The following is a 21,315-nucleotide window of genomic DNA, read 5'->3' as shown; positions in this document are numbered from 1 at the left end:
GCAAACACCTCAATTCTCTTCTTTCTTCTTCTTTTTTTCTTTTTTTTTTTTTTTTTTTTTTTTTTTTGGAAGGGAGTGGTGATGAAACCCACCCCTTTCAGCTTCCTTGATTTGCTTCAAAGGTTTCCTACAAGAAACAAAACACCAAAACACACAAAACAAAACATAACAACTCATCTTCAAATATGATATATACAAAACACGGGTTGCCTCCCGAGAAGCGCTTAGTTTAAAGTCGAAAGCTCGACGTCATGCAAGCACAACAAGGTTACTCATAGTGAGGAGCATAGAGTTCCAAAAACTCTACATCCTCCTTTGTCGCAATTTCAAAGTAAGGCTTAAGCCTTTGGCCATTCACTTTGAAAACACTATCCGTACTCAAACTTCGGATATCAACTGCACCATGAGGGTAGACTTTAACAACTACAAAAGGACCATCCCAACGGGATCGAAGCTTACCCGGAAATAATCTCAAGCGGGATTGGTAGAGAAGTACCTTGTCACCCACCTTGAATTCTTTCCGCATAATCATTTTGTCATGCCAAGCTTTTGTCTTCTCCTTGTAGATGGCTGCATTATCATAGGATTCTCGGCGGATTTCCTCCAACTCTTGCAACTGAAGCTTCCTATGGTCTCCGGCTCCATCAAAGCGCATATTCAATTGCTTGATTGCCCAATAAGCTCTATGCTCTAATTCCACAGGCAAATGACACGCTTTACCAAAAAACCAACGATATGGAGACATGCCAATAGGAGTCTTGTAGGCAGTCCGATAAGCCCACAATGCATCTTCAAGACGGGAACTCCAATCCTTGCGGGTGGGATTCACGGTCTTTTCCAAAATAGACTTAACTTCCCTATTAGACACCTCGGCTTGACCATTTGTTTGAGGATGGTAGGGTGTTGAAACCTTGTGAGTAACTCCATACTTCCTCATCAAAGCTTCAATGGTCCGATTACAAAAATGAGTGCCTTGATCACTAATCATAGCACGGGGTACACCAAATCGAGAAAAAATTTGTGACTTCACAAAACCTGCCACAACTTTAGCATCGTTAGTCTTAGTGGCCTTCGCTTCCACCCACTTGGAAACGTAGTCCACCGCAAGGAGAATATATAGATTTCCACTAGAGTTGGGAAATGGGCCCATGAAATCAATGCCCCACACATCGAAGATTTCACAATAGAGAAGAGAATGTTGGGGCATTTCATTCCGTTGGGAGATATTCCCAACTCTTTGACACTTGTCACAAACTTTGCAAAAAGCATAGGCATCACGAAAAAGGCTTGGCCAAAAGAATCCACAATCAAGTACCTTTCGCGCCGTTCTCTTAGCCCCAAAATGCCCACCACATGCATGAGAATGACAAAAATCAAGAATAGAGGCTACCTCACTTTCCGGAATGCATCTCCGAACAATTTGATCGGCACAATGTCTCCAAAGGTATGGATCGTCCCACACATAGTATCTTGCATCATTTCGTAGCTTATCCTTTTGCATCTTAGTAAACCTGGGGGGAAACTCATGAGAAACAAGAAAATTCACAATGTTAGCAAACCAAGGACGAACATCACGGATAGAAAGCAAGGTTTCATCCGGAAACTCTCCAAGAATAGCCGCTTGAGAGTGGGGCTTATCCTCATCATGGACAAGACGGCTCAAATGATCAGCCACAAGATTTTCAACTCCTTTCTTGTCTTTAATTTCCACCTCAAATTCACTAAGGAGCAAAACCCACCGTATGAGGCGGGGTTTGGCTTCTTTCTTGGTCATCAAGTATCCAATAGCTGCGTGGTCAGTGTACACAATGACCTTGGTCCCAAGCAAGTAGGACCGAAATTTTTCAATCGCAAAAACAACAGCTAACATTTCTTTTTCCGTGGTGGTATAGTTCCTTTGGGCTCCATTCAATGTCATAGATGCATAATGTATTACATGAGACGCTCTACCACTCTTTTGACCCAAAACTGCCCCCACGGCATAATCACTTGCATCACACATTATCTCAAAAGGGAGGGACCAAATGGGGGCTTGAATGACAGGGGCAGAAGTAAGCTTCTCTTTTAAAGAGTCAAAGGCCTTCTTACAAGCATCATCAAACACAAAATCAACATCCTTTTGCAATAACTTGCACAAAGGAGTGGACACCTTAGAAAAATCTTTTATAAACCGCCGGTAAAAACCGGCATGACCAAGGAAAGACCTAATTTCACGAACACTAGTGGGGTAGGGAAGGGATTGAATCACATCGATCTTTGCTTTATCTACCTCTATCCCCCTAGATGAAACAACATGCCCCAACACTATGCCTTGCTCAACCATGAAATGACATTTCTCAGAATTCAACACAAGATGAGACTCAATACAACGTTTCAAGACAAGGGACAAATGATACAAGCATTGATCAAAAGAGTCACCATGAACGGTGAAATCATCCATGAAAACCTCTAAAAACTCCCCCACAAAGTCAGAGAAAATACTTACCATACACCTTTGAAAGGTGGCAGGGGCATTACAAAGTCCAAAGGCATGCGCCGATACGCAAAAGTGCCAAAGGGACACGAAATGTTGTCTTTTCCTGATCCTCTGGAGCAATGGGCACTTGAAAATAGCCTGAGTACCCATCAAGGAAACAATAGAAAGCCCTCCCTGCAAGTCGCTCAAGCATTTGGTCAATAAAAGGAAGGGGAAAATGATCATTTCTAGTTACCAAATTCAAACGGCGATAATCAATACATACCCTCCACCCGGTTTGAGTTCGAGTGGGTACCATTTCGCCATTTGCATTAGGTATCACTGTGACACCACCTTTCTTTGGCACCACTTGCGTAGGACTTACCCATTTACTATCGGAGATGGGGTAAATAATACCCATTTGACACAACTTTATTACCTCCTTCTTCACCACCTCCATCATGGGTGGGTTCAAACGCCTTTGAGGTTGCCTCACCGGTTTAGCTTCATCTTCCAACAAGATCCGATGCATACATGTGGAGGGGCTAATGCCATGGATGTCGGCAATTGACCACCCAATCGCTGTCGAATGCTCCTGGAGCACCTCCACCAACTTGCTCTCTTGTTCCAAGGTCAACTTGTTAGAAATGATAACTGGCAAGGTCTCTTTCTCACCTAAAAAGACATATTTCAAATGCTCCGGTAGAGTTTTGAGCTCAACATCGGGGGCCTGCACAACAGAAGGAAGTGGTCTTGTGCTAGGCACAGTAAGTGGCATGGGCTTATAGTTTGAAGGATTCATAGGAAGTTTCAAAAGCTCATTCAATTCAACAACAATTTTAAGCACATTATCTGGCAAACAAAACTCCAAAGAATCGGCATTCAAACTAAAGTCCAAAACACTTTGCAAATCATCATCACGTAAGACATCGAACACACCTTGAACACATGGCTCAAACACATCAATGACACAGAGAGAGTGATCCTCAATGTTAGGGTACCTCATGGCATCATACATATTAAACTCAATGATTTGACCATCAAACTGCATGGCCAAAGAACCAGTGTCACAATCAATCTTGGTCTTAGCCGTTTTCAAGAACGGCCTTCCTAAAAGAATCGGGGCCGAATGCTTATCATGCTCCATATCAATCACATAAAAATCAGCAGGAAAAATTAACTTATCAACTACCACAAGAACATCTTCAACCACACCTCTAGGAATGGAAGTAGATCTATCCGCAAGTTGGATAACAACATTGGTAGGAAGCAAATCACCAAGTGTCAAAGACTCATACAAAGAATAAGGAAGCACATTGATGGAAGCTCCTAAATCTAACATGGCCCTATCAATCTTAGTATCACCAAGAGTTATAGGAATAGTGAACATGCCCGGATCATCGCATTTCTTTGGCATTCTCTTTTGAAAAACAGCGGACACATGTTCACTAACCCTAACCGTTTGTTTTCCTTTAACATTACTTTTCCTCTTAATTGAACACATCTCCTTTAACCACTTAGCATACAAAGGCACAGTCCTAATCAATTGCAACAAAGGAATATTCACATTACATTGGCTAAATGTTTCATAAATATCCTTAGATAGATCAAGCTTACGATTGTCCTTAAGTGCATCGGGAAAAGGGGGTGCCGGTTTGTATTCCGGGAAAGATTTTACCTCTTGGTGAGAGCTAGGACTCACCACTTTTTCCACCTCTTTGGAAGGAGTAAGAACCTCCACCTCCTCATCTTCGACTCTTGTCTTCTCTTCCACAACCTTGCTCTTTTCAGATGCGTGATCAAGAAGCTCCTTACCACTCCTTAATGTCACAGCACTCACATTCTTCTTGGGGTTCACCTCGGTTTGAGATGGCAATTTTCCAGAATTTTGGGCCTCAAGCCTATTCATGACACTAGACATTTGGCCCACTTGTGTTTCCAAGTTGTAAATGCTTGACTTAGTCTCTTGTTGAAATTGCTCCATATTAGACTGCATGGTAGTCACATTCTTAGTCAAAGCTTTGATCATATCCTCTGTGGACATTGAGTTAGAGCTAGATGAGTACCCTTGAGGTTGATATGGTTGCTTGAATGGAGGAGGTCGATTTCCTTGTTGAAAATTTTGGTTCCCTTGAAAATTTTGATTCCCTTGAAAATTTTGATTCCCTTGCTTGTAACTGAAAGCCGGATGATCTCTCCACCCTGGATTGTATGAATTTGAGTAGGGATCATACTTTCTATTTCCTTGATATCCCAAAGCATTCACCTCTTGAGTGTCTTCTTGCAAAGTTGGGCAAGTATCGGTAGGATGACCGGTATTGGAACAAATTCCACAAGCTTTCACTTGTTGAGGTTTGTTACTTATCATAAATTGCCGGAACATATTTTTAAGGTCGGAAAACTCCGATTCCAAAGATGAATCAGAACTTGCAGCTTTAACACCCCGGGTAGCATTCCTCTTAGAATAGGTGCGAGAACTCTCAGCAAACTCACCTATGAGCTCCATGGCTTGTTGTGGGGTTTTGTTGTCAATGTTACCCCCACAAGCAATTCACCATCCTTCTCTCATCTGGAAGGAGCCCAGCAACTAAGTACAGCACAAGATCCTTCTCGGCAAAACCATGGTAAGGACAACAAGCAACGAGCCTCTTAAACCTCTCTAAGTAATCATAAAGAAGTTCATCATAACCTTGCTCAATGTTGCTAATGGCTCTCTTAAGCTCATTCAACTTGCTTGAAGGAAAGAACTTCTCCAAGAACGCTTGCTTCATCCCCCTCCATGTGTGATACTGTTGGGGCTCAGATGATAGAACCAATCATTAGCCTTATCCTTCAATGAAAAAGGAAAGGCTCTAAGTTTGATTTGATCCTCCGTAACACCCCTTGGCTGCATACTAGTACAAACAGCATGGAATTCGTCGAGGTGCTTGATTGGATCCTCCCCATTTAAACCATGGAAGCTTGGCAGTAAATGAACAAGACCCGACTTCAGCTCAAAAGTAACATTCTCCCCAAACTCTGGATATTGAATGGCCAATGGTGCTTGGTCCAGATTAGGAGCAGATAGCTCCCTCAATGTCGGATCAGCTCTAGGCGGCATCTCTTCTTCCTCAAGTTCAGAATAATAAGGCAACTCCCGGAAGTGATCCCGAATTTCCTTTCTCAAGCGATAGAGTGTCCTTTCGATCTCTAAATCAAAAAACAAAGATCCAATGTGAGAAGCACGGGTGTGAACCATAAGACGGGTTCACACACCAACAATAAAAGCAAATAACACACAAATAACAACCCAAACTTGCTACAACTTCCCCGGCAACGGCGCCAAATTTGGCGAGGCCTAAGTCGTATCGGCTGACGCGCAAATAAATCAATACTACCCTACACAAACGTAGAATAAGGAAGTAAGGTTCGAATCCACGGGGAAGAAAGGGTTTGGCAAGGTTAAACGTGTATTGTGGTAACAATGGGGGGGGGGGTTTTCGCTTAAAAGTATAAATAAGAAAGACTAAGCAAATGGTAATCAATATTAGACAAATACTTGGCAATCAATCTTAACAACCAATTCAAACTTTGATCATAGAACAATTCAATTCCTATAACTACTTGAATGACCTATTGCGAATCAACAGATTCAATCTCCTCTAACTTAGTGGTAAGATTAAGCGAGCGCTCTAATCCAATCCTTAACGGTTTAACAATCTAGTCCAAGCGTTCTAGATTCAATTAAACGATTAAATAACAACTAAGGAAATGTCAATAGGATAAACTTGCATTCACACAAGCGGTCAAACACAAGTTTATGAGATGATTCTTCCTGTGCACAACTACCCAAAAGCATGTGATAACTGAGCACAAAAACTACCAATGCTAGATAACCTCAAAGCAGACAATTATCTAGATAGCAAAGATTGTCAAGTAATCACAAGTTAAATGATCAGATTAACTCAAAGTACAAAACAATCTAGCATAAAGAATATGAAGAATCATCAAACATTCAAGCAATTAAAAGGAAAAGATTGAACTCACAAAATGGATGAAAAGGTTGCTCCAATTGATTTACCAAGTTAGGAAATTAGTTCCTCATAATCCAAAAGTAATCACTACTATTTTTTTTGTTTTTGATTGTTCTTTCTCCAAAAAAAACAGATGATGATAAAAAAACCTAACACCAAAGACTAAGTAATATTTTAATCCGCAAAAACAGAGGAAACGAAGCGTCGTTTCCTTACTACAGAGGTCCGCGACCGCGGAGAGTAGGTCCGCCCCGCGGAGGTGGTCCGCGACCGCGGTGAGGTCGCGGAGTTGCTCACGGCGAAATCGTGTATTCTCTCCAAAATTCGCCGCGACCGCGGTCCCTAGTCCCGCGACCGCGGAGGCTGCCGGTACAAATTTCAATCTTCTTTCCTTGAATGCTTCCTCAATTGACTAACACATTCTTTCCATTTTTGCTCCTTGCCACTTAAATGCACTTTGTTGACTCATTCCACTTGTACACTTGACTTTGTGACTTGACATTTTCTTCAAAAGCACATTGTTACAATTTGACCCTCTCATCAACATAAAAGAAAATAAAGAACTTAAATACCATATGATGAGAAAGAGTACAAAATCATACCAAAATATGTTCAAGACCACACACAAATAACCAAATAAGTACTGAAAAATGCCATATGAACATGGCATATCATATATGATCTTCTTTATGATGCAATTCCTGAATGTAGAGATGAACGTGAAAAACGTGAACAAACTGAACAAGGCATTAAGGTGTGCAAAGAACACATAAAATGGCTTAAGAAAATGAGAATAGATGTTGAAACTAGATTCTTTGATTTTGTTTGACAAAAACATAAAAATCAAAGAATATTATGAAAGTGTGAAAAATGAAAATTATCTAATCAATTTAGAAATTTCACATTTGAATGAGTTTGTCCCTGGTCTAAGCTCCTTTGATATAAGATCAACCCCTTTGAAAGGATATAGATCTGAGATTGAAAATTGAATAAAGAAAAAATTGTTTTAAAGGAACAGATCCGTAATCTTAAAAAGGAACTGGTTGTCGCAAGGAACAGAGGCAAAACAATGGTTGTTCCTAAGTGGATTGAGAAACCACAAACTAAAAGAAAAGAAGGTCTTGGTTTTGAAAACTACAAGAAAAGGAACAAGACCAAGAAATATGTTGATCTACCTAGCGATAAATTTTGTATGTATTATGGAAAGGTAGGTCATTACATAAATCAATGTCAACAAAAAACTGAGATGATTGGCAAGAATGTGAAAATAAGCAACAAAAAATGGGTAGTCAAATCAAGTCCTAGTCAAGAACAGGAACCCACGAAAGAAGGGGTTCCTACAACTAACAACTAGTTGATTTTTGCAGGTTGGAGTGAGGGGGAACAACACATGGTATCTTGATAGTGGTTGTTCCAAGCACATGACAGGAGACAAAACTAAGTTTCTCTCACTCACAACCTATGAAGGTGGAAGTGTGACATTTGGTGACAATAAGAAAGGTAACATAGTTGCCATGGGCAAGGTTGGTAAGTCACTGTTACACTCCATTGAGAATGTATTTTTAGTTAAAGGTCGAAAACATAATCTGTTGAGTATTTCCCAATTCTGTGATAAAGGAAATATTGTAAAATTTAATAACGAAAAATGCTTGATCATTAACATTAAAACTAAGAAGGTTATCTGGGAAAGAACAAGGAAAGGGAACACATATATTGTGGATCTTGATCTTGTTCCTAATATCAACTTAACGTGTCTTAGTGTAATTGAAGATGATTCACTTCTGTGGCATAAGCGTATAGGACATGCTAGCTTTTCATTACTTGAGAAACTTAGATCAAAAGATCATATTTTGGGATTACCATCCATAAAATTTCATATTGATCAAAGTTAGATCCTCTTTCAAGACTAAAACGATAGTAAGTACCACTAAAAAATAAATTGGGGAGAATAATAATTCTATTCTCAGGCAATTTACAATAAAGATTGCCACACAATTCGAGTTCTTCAAGCGATTGGCACTCAAAAATATAATGTGGCAATGGAATTAAAGGCTTATAATCATGAATTCCAACTATCACCTTGAGTTGTTTTATATTTCGGCTGTAAATCTGATGAAACCAGGATTGCAAAAAGGAGGAACAGAGCTCCCTTTCATGATCTTCCCAAGGATAGTCGATAATGAGATCGAAGTGGAGGATTTGGGAAAAGGTAAGTTGACGGAGTATGTGATCGATGAATATAAGGAATTGGGTTCTAGAGCCATTGTATTTGGAGGCAAACTGGCACGGGAAGTTGTAGTAGTCGAAGAAAAAGCGAGTGGCGAATCGGGACCAGAGGCCGCGCCATCGACGAGATAGGATAGATGTGGCGACTGCATAATTAATGTTAAGGCGAGAGATAATGTGGCCGAGGAGGAAGTCCGGTAGAGAACTCAATCGGTCTTTTTACCATTGCTGCTAATGCTATTGTTAGTATCAGGAGTATTATATTTCTTCAAAATGCATTTTCTCTTACCATTTTTGCCACTTTCATCCATTTTCTTTCTAGGACTTTTGTCGGAATAGTGAGGCAAGCCAGATTCTGGAGGAGTTTGAAAATGAAGATAAACTACGGAAGAACGAGCAGCAAATAGCTGTTAACCATTGATCTTGAGAAAGGCTTGGTAACCAACTGTTTGAGTCCAAAAAAGACTCAAACACTCAAAAAGTTACACAATGGTACCATTATAATCTGGTATTGGTATCACATTGTTATCAGGATTGGTACCAAGCAACCTTACTTTGGTATCAAAATTTTCAGACAATGGTACCAATCTAACCTAGCGTTGGTACCAAACAACACGCGCGTGAAATTTCCAAAGCTTAAAATGACCAAATTACCCCCGTTTGAGTCCCCTAAGAGACTCAAACGGTTGGTTGCCAAGACAAGCTCATTGATCTTTGTCCAATTCAGAACCTTTCTATAAAATTTTGCATATTGCAAAAAAAAGAAAGAAAGAATATATTTAGCAAAAAGAATAGTTGCGGGCTATGGCGGGAGAATGATAACAATTGGATACATTTTGGCGGTAAGATTTTAACAGTTTGGATATATTTTGGCGGGAAAAGCTTGGTCACTCAGACCAATTGTGTATTTGTGTCTATTGTCTATTTCCTTCTCTTGTGAGATAATGTATGGAACTAATCCAATCATGAGAATTAATTAAGTAAGATAATATTATTTTGGATTAAATTAATGGAAATTCAATTTAGTCTAATTCAGTTCATTTTTGACAAATTAAGCTCAGACATATTCCTTTTGCAATTTTAGTTCAGTCCAGTTTACTTCAGTTCAGTCGATAAATATAGGGCCTAAAGTTGAAGCTTGTATAAAAACGTCTAATCAAATACTTTAACAAGAGCAATGTCATAATTTCACGTGTTTAAAAGTTAAATTGATATTAAAACAAAGTCAAATTGGTACCAAATTATAATCAATCGGTATGAAGCTAGAGTTTAGTGCCATTTTTCAATTTTTTAGTACCAAGTTTAAATTTGATACATAATTGACTCTTACTTTGGTACCAACTTATTTTCCACACTTGTGAAATTACTAATTTGTCCTCGTTGGATCTTTAGAAAGACTCCAACATATTATTACCAACCATTTCTACAGTTGGCCTTGTAAGAGACCACTTACTTTTAATTTAAAATTAAGCACGATCCAAGTCTAATATTAATAAGAGAACATGCCACCTTTTTATTGTGACTATTTAGAGACCAATTGATCAATCTATTTCGTGACCGATTTAATCTATTCAGTAATGACATTCCTTAACCCATTCAATAACTAGTTTAATCCATTATTTAGTGACTAGTTTAACTCGTTTCGTAAGATTACCGAGTTTTTTTTTTTTGAAATTGTTTGTTGTAGTTCGAGAATCAAGAAAACAAATGAAAGAGAAGAGAATGGATGAATTGGTTTCGAATGAAATGAAATGGGTTTGTTAGAAAAATCTAATCTTGAGTTCGTCTAATTTTAAAAATTATAGCACGTATTATATAATTTGTGCAATTTTCTAAAGCTGAAAAAAGAGGAGAGAACTTTTTCTTGAAAAGTGCATTATGGTGACTTAACGAGACAAGTCAACAACATAGCTACTTATATTAGTAGCCAAACAATACTAGTAGAATTAGGCCATGTTTTGTTCATAAGAAATAAAAAGTTCAAACATGTTAAGATAATTTCAATCTAAGATAAGGTTAGGTAAATTCTAATAAATTCAGATAAGTTTATTGTAGCAAATATAAAAGTTGTCACAAGCACAAAACATGGTTTTATAAATTCATATAATGTATAACATGTTAAGATAATTTCAATCTAAGATAAGGTTAGATAAATTCTAATAAATTCAGATAAGTTTATTGTAGCAAAAATAAAGGTTGTCACACTCACAAAACAAGGTTTTATAAATTCATATAATGTATAATAAGAACTAATGAATAGATAAGTTTAGATCAGAACTAATAAGCTCAAATAAGTTCAATTAACTTCAATCAAACTAAACTGAGTTCAGATAAGCGAAACTAAATTTTAAAGAAAGGGCCTAGTTTGTCATATGCTACAAAATAAAGGAGTTTGTTATATATAATTACGAACTTCATTACATTTACATATATGTTGGAGTCAGCGAGATTGTTTTATACTTCCTCTGTTTTTTTAGATAAATTGTTTTGACTTTTGACGCTATGCACATATATAACTTTGACTATCTTTTGTGATTTGTACTTAAGGAAAAAATATAATCATTTGGGATCTTGTTACATTCGTCTCAAAGTATATATTTTTCAGCAAATATCAACTTTTTGTAATTTTTGTTTATTAATAGTTAATGATATAAAGGTTCAAAATAGTGCACTGTTAAGTGTGCTCATAGAAAACGAGTCAACTAAAAAAACATAAGAATTATAAAAGAATAGACTTCATAAATCACTTGCTTCAACTTGCCAATAAATATCTCAATTATTATATGTAGAGCTAAGCAAATTTGCTAAAAAGAATAGTCCCACTTGGGATTTCTAAGTAATTATAATTTCTTTTAGAAAAATTTGTCATAAACTATCTTATAATAACACGTGTTTGTGAAAAACTACTTTATAAAAAAGTTTTTGAAATATACCTTTTAAAACAAAAATGTGGTAAGAAAATATATTTGAATGGATTTCACCAGTTGGTCACCTTTTTCGACGTTGATATTTTCTTTTTGTGTTTCTTTTCTCTTTCATTTTTCCTGAAATTTGTCGAACAACCACAATTTAATATTATCTTCTCGAAGGAGAACAAAACTTGGGGTGAAAGCGGACTAAAAAGTAAGGAAAAAATATACAAAAGAGAAAATGTAAACATCAAAAAAGTCAGTTAATGTCCTCCAATCAACAGTAGTTTCTTTCAACAAATTTCTTTTAAATGGTACTCCTTGGAAAATGCAATTTAAGGTGATAAGTTGTCATGTAGTTATCAAATGTTATGATATCAAAAAAAGTAGATGTCACAGGAGTTGGTAGGGTATTTTTTTATAGGAGTAGAGATAAAGTTGTGTAACTTTTTATTGATAAGGATAGAGAATGGGCCAAAGAATGCAAAAGAAATAATATAGTAACAATAGGACCATGCCAAAAATAAAGTGTTCAAACTAATTTAAGACAAACATGAAAGGAGTGTTCGGATTATTCTAGGACGGGGGAAAAAGTTTGTTATTTCCCTAGGAACACTACAAGAGGGGGGGTGAATTGTAGGTGTAGAAATAAACGTAACTTTTTGCGGAAATTAAAACTTAAACGAATAAACAAGCTAGAGGAACACAAGGGATTTTTACGAGGAAAAACTTCTTGGGCCCAACAAGAAGAAACAACCTCGACCACTAGGGATTTTAAACTCAACACTTTCACTAATTAGGTCAAACAACTTTGTTACAACCTAATTCTAACTCGAGCCACACCTTGAGTTCGTAAACTCAAGTTCCTGAGCCACTGTTCCCTTAATAGCAGTTCCTCTCAACTTCACTCGATGTTTTCTTACACGTACAAGCTTCACTCAAAGCCTCTCTCTTACAGAACTTCACTCAAAGTTCCCTTACCCCAAAAACCAAAATACAATTGATCGAAATAAGCTTAGTGGAATTAGAGTAAGAAGACAAAGAACAAATGGCTATTATGTGAGAATGAAGGCACTGACACTTAATTAGTTAAACTCACTTAATTACTTAGTCAGAAACAATTTGGAACTTATCTAGACTTCTATATTTATAGTGTTAATCATGAAGAACGTGGGATTAAAACTAGAGTACATGTTTAGTCCATTAACCCATGATGTTCCTTCCCCTAAGGAACACGTTTTACATCATGTCCCATGATCCCATGAACTACAAATGAACGTGGATATTTTTCAGCCATTACTCCTAAGTAATAGGAGTTCCTTGAGCTTTATCCGAAAATCAATTTTTATAAAAATCTTTTTTATCTTTAAAACTGAATTTTTAATCTTTAAGAAAATAATATCTTTTAAACAAAATCTTTCTAACAACCGGATATTTATTTTCTTAATTTTCCGAAAAATAAAATCTTTTTCTTAAACAGATTTTCTTTTTAAAACTGATTTTATCATTTGAAATTAGATATAACTAATATCCTATAATTTAGGCATGACTTACTCAAATATCTTTTTAACCGTTATAATGTTGCACGCCTAAGTCTAGTTCCTTTTATTAACTAAGGTCCTTTAACATATTCGTTTAGTGCCACTTAGTTTGTTCCTTACAAAGGAACAAACTCTTATTCTCAAATAGACTGCCACAGTTCCTTACCATTCTTTCTTTGTTCCTTTACATTGGAACTAGAAAATAGAACGCCTAGCTTCTATTCTTCTTGATCCAATGCTTGCTCCAGTATCAACATAGAAACTTCTTTACTTAGCCTTTGAAATCCTCTCTTGACTTCTTCATTGACTTCGTATTCTCCCAGTTCCTTGCATTGATACCTTAAACACCATACACTTAAATAACTCATTAGTTCACTACTTAGTTTGTTCCTTTGTTTCTTTGTCATTATCAAAACTAGGGTTCAACAATTTCCCCTTTTTGATGATGACAACAAAGGTACAAACTAAGGAAAATAACAAATATTATAAGTGAATGATAATGACAAAAGCATAAAGAAGAAAATGAAAAATAAAACACAATTATGTAAGTAACTGAATTTTGATTTTTCATTTACCTTAACCTATTTTTGATTTTTCATTCACCTTATCCATTTTTTAATTTTTTTCAATTTTCAATTTTTTCAAGTTTATTATGTACAGTTTGTTCCTTAAATCATTTTCCCCCTTTGTCATCCTCAAAAAGAATAACCTCTGCATGTATTGATGAATTGATTTAACACCTTAAGACCAATATACAAGCACCATTGGTGGTTAAGTTAGAAAATCAAAGATTAAACTTGCTCAAACATCAATCACATAATACTAGCCATTCCAAGGAAGAAATTATGCAAATCATTTAGAAACATAGACATTATAGCAAAAGTCATTGATTATATAGCACTTGTTCCATAACAAAACAAAGAAAGAAAAGAAAAAGGAGTAGACAAACGTTGTGTTCCTTGATGAAAGAAACAGGAACAACAAAACAAAAAAAACTAAGAAAGGGAAGGGGAATGGTGTTCCTCTACAACTTCTTCTTCTACCACATCCTATAATTTCTTCATCACCACCCCATGGTTGAGTCCAACCTGTTCCTTCAACTCCTCCAAGGCAGGGCCATAGAGTCCATCTTCTTTTGTTGCGCAACCACTGTATCACTCAAGCTCTTCATAAGACTTAACATTGTATCAGTTTTAGCATCCAAAGTCCAATGAAGATGATTATAAAACTTGATCATATGTTGAGCAGGAAGACAAACATCATTTACCCAGTTAGCATCATCCGGAGTATCCTGTTCCTTACCCTTGGAACTTGAGGCAGATGGTGGATTTTGTGGAGGAACTGGAGGGGTTAGAATGGAAGGTGCATTTGTTCCGGGAATAGAAACAGAAGGTGAAGGGTGATAAATGGGAGGAAGGAATGGTGGTGTGGGTGGAAGAGTTGTGGAGGTGGAAGCAAAAGGATTTGGGCCTTTTATTTCATCCTTCAACTGCTCAAAACTGGAAGGAACAGAGAAGGATGAAGGTGAAATGGAGGGCAATTTGGTGAAAGGAACAGAAAGTTTAGGAGATGGTGGTGGAGTAGGTTCCTTGAGAGTGGAGGGTTCCTGTTCCTCATTATCCGAAAGGACTAATGGAGAGTCCTCGTTGGAAGGAACAGAAACTTGAGCAATCTTTATACGAGTGCTCTTCCTCACTCTCTGAGGAACAGAAGGTTTAGGCTTAATGGCAATGTGTTTGCGCCTCTTAGGTTTCGGTTCCTCCGGTTTAGGAACAGGGTCATCCAAGATAACGTCATTATCTTCTTCTAAGTCAAGTTTAGGCAGTTTTCTTTTACTTGAGGAACTTGGAGCCATCCTCCCTTGAGTGAGTACACCTTCTTGGACAGACAAGCCAAGTCCATTTAGGGTTTTCTCATTCAAGATGTTCCCTTGTTTGACTCCTATTGTGGTCCAACCCGTAAGTCTTACTTCAAAGTGATGAAGTAAAGATGTTATCAAAGCACCGTACCCAATTACACAGTTGTTCTCAATACAGTGAGTTAAATGTTGAATGAAGAGGGAAAGGAAATTGACTTATATGTGGTGGTCCAAGCAAAACATGTAACACATATCTAGGAGACCCACTTCATTCCTCTTTTCAGTTCGAGGAATGAGTGCTCTCCAAACCAAATTAAATAGCACTTTGTGAAGGGGAGAGAGTAGGTTATGGTTAAGTTTGTTTTGGCCAGCAGTTCCTCCAAAATATTCTAAGATTTTGTCTTGAGGAAAATTCGGAAAGGAAACAGTTCCTTTTCGTTTAAAGTACAAATCAGTTCCTTTGCAAGGAACTTCCCATACTTTGCCCAAAGTGGCTTGATTAAACCTTATTTTTTTTCCTCTAACCTCAGTTGTGTAAGTTCCATTAGTATTAACAAAGTTTGCACAGAACTCATTAGCTAGAGGAATAAGAGCATTATTAAAGGCGAATTCAAACAAGAATTCCATGCCTTGTTCCTTTAGAATGGAGGTTAATTCTTGAAATTCTACTTTATTAGCCCATTCTAAATCTGTATATTCACTTCGTTCGACCCGTTTCTTGGAAGATGAAGAAATAGTTCCCTTGGAAGGAACAGGTGTGATTTCTTCTTCTTCCCCCTGAGATTGTTCCGGGGTTTCTTCTTCATCGTCTTCCCCAATTAACTTTCTTCTGCGCATACTCCTTCTAGGAGATTCTAATTGCTGTTCCTCTATGGGGTTTTCTTGAATTATGTCGGTTTCAAGGGTTTTGGTTGGAGATGAAGTATTTTCCATTTTTGAAGTGTCGGTAGTTTTTGATGTGGGAAAAGGAGAGTTTCTTGAAGTTTTTGCCATGATTTGTGAAGGTTTGGAGGTTTTTATGGAGTATCAAAGGGTGTGATGAGGTTTCGGCTATGGTGAAGATGAAGAGATTGAGAGGAACACGGTTTCTTAGGATGAATTAAAGAAGGAAGTTTTGCATGTAATAGTAATTATGACACGCGGGAAAGAAATAAAGCAAAAAAATAAAAATAAAAAGGAAGAAAACGAAAAGATAATAAGAACCAAGATTTAATTTAATCTGATTCCCCTTATTTTGGGATTTTTCGGATTTTTTGGATTTTTATGAGTTTTAATTTTTGAAAGAAAATAAATGCTAAGGAACTTGTGCTATAGGAACAACTAATGCTACATATCAATGTCCTTCATATCATGCATGTTTCTTAACCTTAGGAACAGTAAGGGGAGTATTATGTGACATTTGTGAGTTGTTTATTTTCTTTGAATTTATGTTTATGTCTTGCAACATTTCAATTTGCAATGGTCTTAGGCAATTAAACACAATTATTTTTAGCACACAAAGTCACTCAAATTGATTCAAACATGGGGGGAATGACATAGGAACAATCACTTAATTTTTATTAACCCTAACTCAAGCCTTAATTTTTCATATCTATCCCTTTGCAAAGGCTTAGTTAGAATATCAGCAATCTGATAATCAGTTTGACAAAACTCAAGTTTAATCAAACCTTTTTCAACATTTTCTCTTAAAAAGTGATGTCTGATATGTATATGCTTTACTCTAGAGTGATGCACTGGATCTTTAGAAATACTTATAGCACTTGTATTGTCACAATAAATAGGAATACATTCAAAGTTTTTTCCATAGTCACTAAGTTGTTGTTTTATCCAAAGCATTTGAGAGCAACATGCAGCAGCTGCTACATATTCTGCTTCAGCAGTGGATAAAGCAACTGTGTTTTGTTTCTTGGTACTCCAAGAAACTAAATTATGACCAAGGAATTGTGCCATACCTGAGGTGTTTTTCCTATTTACAAGATCTCCAGCATAATCTGCATCTGCATATCCTTTCAGTTCGAATGTATCACTTATTGGATAGTAGAGTCCAAGATCATATGTTCCTTTAAGATATCTAAGAATTCTCTTCACAGCAGTGAGGTGAGACTCCTTTGGATTTGCTTGAAATCTAGCACACAAACCAACACTGAAAGCTATGTCTGGACGACTAGCAGTTAGATACAAAAGTGAACCAATCATTCCTCTATATTTTGTTTGATCAAGACTTGTTCCTATGGAGTCTTCATCTAATCTAGTTGAAATTCCCATAGGAGTTTGATTTATCTTTGAATTTTCGAGGCCATATTTCTTTAAGGGGTCGTTTGGTTCAAACTAAGGAATGGAAAGGGAATGGAATGAGATGAAAGGATGGAATGGAAAGGGAAGGTGTTACCTTGAACACTTGTTTGTTTTCATGTAGGAATGGAATCATTGTCCTAATGACTCCCTTACTTTTTGTTTGGTTCAACTTATTAGTAGAATTGATTTTTGATGATATTACTCTTATTTGTATAATCGACACAAAAACATTTTTATATATAAAAATTGTATAAAAATACATTAAATTTCGAAATTTTCTAGAAAATTCAAAATTTTATAAAAAATTCAAAAAAAACTACACTAATTTTGTTATAAATATTATATTAAATTAAAAATATTCTAAAAAAATGTTATTTTAGTGCCTAAAATTTTATATGAAACAATATAGCAACATAGATATTCACTTCCAAACAAATAAGATAACTTCAAATATACTTCTTACATAATAAAAACCAAGTTCTATTTCATCAACTAGCAACTTCTTCCGATAATTATATCCAAAAAGTGTGCATATATTTTTAAGATAAACATAACAAAAGTTTGAAAACTACACGTTAACAACCAAATTGATCAAAAGCATACAAGGGAGACTACTTCTTAAGAAGATCCAACACATATTGTTTCTTCATACTAGGAGGAGCTTGAAGGAAGATCCGAAGCTTTGGTTCTTCTCCAATCAGAATAGTAGCAGCTTGAAGAGCCTCGGAAGGAGATAAACCTTCTAACTTCATCACCTCCTCTAAGACGTTGTTGCTCTTATCATCTTTAAGTTGCTCCCTTTCTTCGGCTTTTGACCAAGCATACGCCATTGTAGCAAGATTAGAGCTCATATCACCAAATATTTTTCCGAAATTGCTCGAAACATTAAGAAGGGCAGTAGACAAATTTTGTGTTTCATCCTTTCTTCTCTCCTTTGGTATCTTCTCCTTTCCCTTGGGATTCTTCAGCACCTTTGCTTTCTTCATGGGAGGTTCAAGACCCTCACTAGTTGTCTCAATAGCTGGTTTTTTCCCCTTTACTATGGTGGAATCAGCATCATCGTCATCGTCATCATCACTATCAAGTGTCACTCTCTCACTAGTTGTCTCTGCTTCCATTTTTTTGATTGCACCAACATATGACTCCGCCACATCTCCAGTAGCTCGATCTTTCCCATAAATTTCAGCAAGTGTTTCGAAGTGTGGAAATGGCACCCCATAAAGCCCTTTGGCTTTCTTGTGAGTCTACAACATGAAAAGTCATTTTCAGCAACAAGGAACTATAGACATGACTAATTAACTTCAAAGGTTGTACGCAACAAGGAACTATAGACAATGCTATCAAAAGGAAATGGACAATATAGCACTTATACTAACAAAGGAACACTGGCAATCTTTATTGATGTGCTTAAACCACAGGAAAATGCAGCAACTCAGATCAAGATTCTGTATATTTACTCAAAACTGCAGCAACTCAGGCCAAGATTCTGTATACTAACAAAGGAACACTGACAATCTTTATTAATGTTCCTTATTAGTGGCAAATACCAGCTCCTCTACTAGCACTTCATGAAAGAGAATATTCTGTATACTAACTAATGTTAGCTAGAATGTACTTCATCTCATAGGTAGATAGACAGGAGAAATTAATACATTTTAATCAACTCACTTTAGCTTGCTATTCTAAGATAAGGGTCACTTGCATAACTACTATTATATATGCTTCATTTCCAGCTTAACTTGTTGAATTATAGAACCTAAACCCCTAATACGTTCATGGCTATGGTGCCTTTCCTTGTTCGATACCTTGCTCTATCTTTTGCCGGCACCCTCACGTTAATGTAGGTGCCATCTAATGCACCTAAACAATTCTACAAAACAAGTAATAAACTTTAAATCATTTGAACTCAAAACAATTCGACCCCTAATTCTATTCAATGGGCATAAAGGATTTAGGTGAAATACCTTGAAAGGTTTCCATCTATCATCTTCACAGTCATCGGCTATTGGTGTAGGCTTGGCAAGTAAGTGCTCATGTAACTTTAGGACAGCCGTAAGACAAAGGTGAAACTATCTACTCACCGTTTCTCCACTTCTAATGAAAAAGTGTCCAATAGACCTATTTTTCTTATGGTGAGCCAATATATACATAAACATAGCTACTATCTCCTCAAGTGACATGTTTCGAGTCCCACTAAGTCCTCCTATATCTCTAAGCATCTCACAAAGCACTAAAAAGTATGTCTAGTCACTCGAAGTTATTTTTACAAGATACATCACTCTCTCGAATTTAGCCTTCTTAAAGTTCCATACGCATTTTTTTTCTAGACTTTTTCCTCCCCGTCAAATCAAGACTCTTAGCAATTGTTATGCTCATCATGTACCACATAAAATACATATAATACGTAACACAAATTAGTGACACTACCAACTGAATTTGTTGACATTTCTTCTTCCTCCTTGATATTTGGTTAAAACGGTCCATTTCTGAAATTAAAAAAAAAAAACCTCCTAGAATTATCATTGCACCCCACAACAACAGATAAGTAAACATCCATAAATTAAGTTAAGATATTTAGGTTCATACAACAAAACACAAAACAAAACAACAACATTGCCAAACACAAAACACAAATTAGTAATGACTAATGAAAAACAAAACAGTAGAGAAATAAATTATCTCTAATCAATTGTGGAGATGTGTTATCATTAGGGATGTGAGATTGATCATTTAGATTGGATTTTGATAGAAAAATATCCCACAATCTAATAGATTTCTCTAAACTAATTTCAATCTGGTCATATTTGGGTGTAAATTGGATTAGATTATATTTGGATAATCCATTACTAATATATGATTTTTGTGACAAAATCAATCTATCTTAGCTTGGTCATATTGGATTTTCTGTTCAATACTTGAACCCATATCAAGGAATCACTACTACCACCAGTGGCAATTCATGAAAGCACTATTCTTCATGTAATTAAGTGTCTCAACTCACACAGCAAGCAGATGAAAGAGAATCAGTGGCAATTCAGGGAATCCATTTCAATAAAAAAACACACGAATGGAAAGAGAGAACAAGGTGTGCATGAAAACTAAAGGATGCTTTCCATGAACTTAGCTAAACATTTTATCGAACATGTGGTGTGCATGAATAAAACAAAGCCTCGTGAGAACAAAAATCAACAACAACGGGACAAGTATAGGAAAAAAAAACCCTAGTTTTAAGAAGAATATAGAGATGGATACCTAAGCTTAATTTTGTTGAAATAACAAGGACAATCTTCAAAATCCCTTTGATCTGAGGAGAATTCGACAAAAAAAAAAAGAACAAAAAGCATCAATATAGTGAAAATCGCACAAAAAATACTGTAAAATCACTTGAAAATTACCTACGAAAAAAAGATGATTGGTTGTTCTTGCGTAAACATCATCTTCGGAACAAATTTGAAGAACTTCGCAGTAGATTTGAAGATTTGGCAGCAGATTTGAAATATTTCGAGAAGATTTCAGCAGATTTGAAATATTTCGCAAAGGATTTCGAAGATGAAAAGAGGAGAGAGAAAGGACGTTAGGGTTTCAAGATGGGGAATCAAAAGTAACGTGATTTGAATCCTCTGGTGGGAGGAGGGTTTCAAGATGGGGGAATCAAAATGGGGCCAGTAAGGGAGTGAAAAAAATGAATAGCCCAACCAAACATCAAATAAGGGAGTGTGTTACCTCATTCCCTTTCCAAGCCCAAAATATTTCCAACCAAACGGGCCCTAATAGTTCCTTTATGTATTTTTGTTGGTGAACAATTATTCCCTTTTCAGTTTGTTTGATTTGTAGTCCAAGAAAGAAATTTAACTCACCCATCATACTCATTTCAAATTCATTGCTCATGAGACTTGAGAATTCTTTGCACAATGTTTCATTAGTAGCTCCGAATATGATGTCATCAACATATATTTGAACAAGCAAAAATCAGTTCCTTTAGATTTTAGGAACAAGGTTTTATCAACCTTTCCTCTTT

The 21,315-nt window shown here is 36.4% G+C and overlaps 1 protein-coding gene and 1 pseudogene across 2 annotated transcripts; both read right to left on the bottom strand.

Annotated features, from left to right (window-relative positions):
- Positions 1 to 268: 268 nt before the first annotated feature.
- Positions 269 to 4,961, bottom strand: LOC125497812 (uncharacterized; annotated as a pseudogene).
- Positions 4,962 to 17,703: 12,742 nt separating this feature from the next.
- Positions 17,704 to 21,067, bottom strand: LOC125497530 (uncharacterized). Of its 2 annotated transcripts, XM_048644681.1 has the most exons (3): positions 20,693 to 21,067; positions 20,550 to 20,601; positions 17,704 to 18,541 (listed from the first exon to the last, which is right to left on the bottom strand). In XM_048644681.1, exon 3 carries the CDS (start codon positions 18,413 to 18,415, stop codon positions 17,909 to 17,911), a length of 507 nt encoding a protein of 168 aa, XP_048500638.1. In that variant the 5' UTR covers positions 18,416 to 18,541; positions 20,550 to 20,601; positions 20,693 to 21,067; the 3' UTR covers positions 17,704 to 17,908. The 2 variants fall into 2 exon arrangements, with proteins under 2 accessions (XP_048500638.1, XP_048500639.1); XM_048644682.1 differs by having other exon boundaries at positions 20,550 to 21,067.
- Positions 21,068 to 21,315: the final 248 nt, after the last annotated feature.

This window comes from Beta vulgaris, chromosome 5 (genome assembly GCF_026745355.1).
Source record: "Beta vulgaris subsp. vulgaris cultivar EL10 chromosome 5, EL10.2, whole genome shotgun sequence".
NCBI lineage: Eukaryota > Viridiplantae > Streptophyta > Magnoliopsida > Caryophyllales > Amaranthaceae > Beta > Beta vulgaris.
This window is presented reverse-complemented; position numbering and strand designations above follow the sequence as displayed.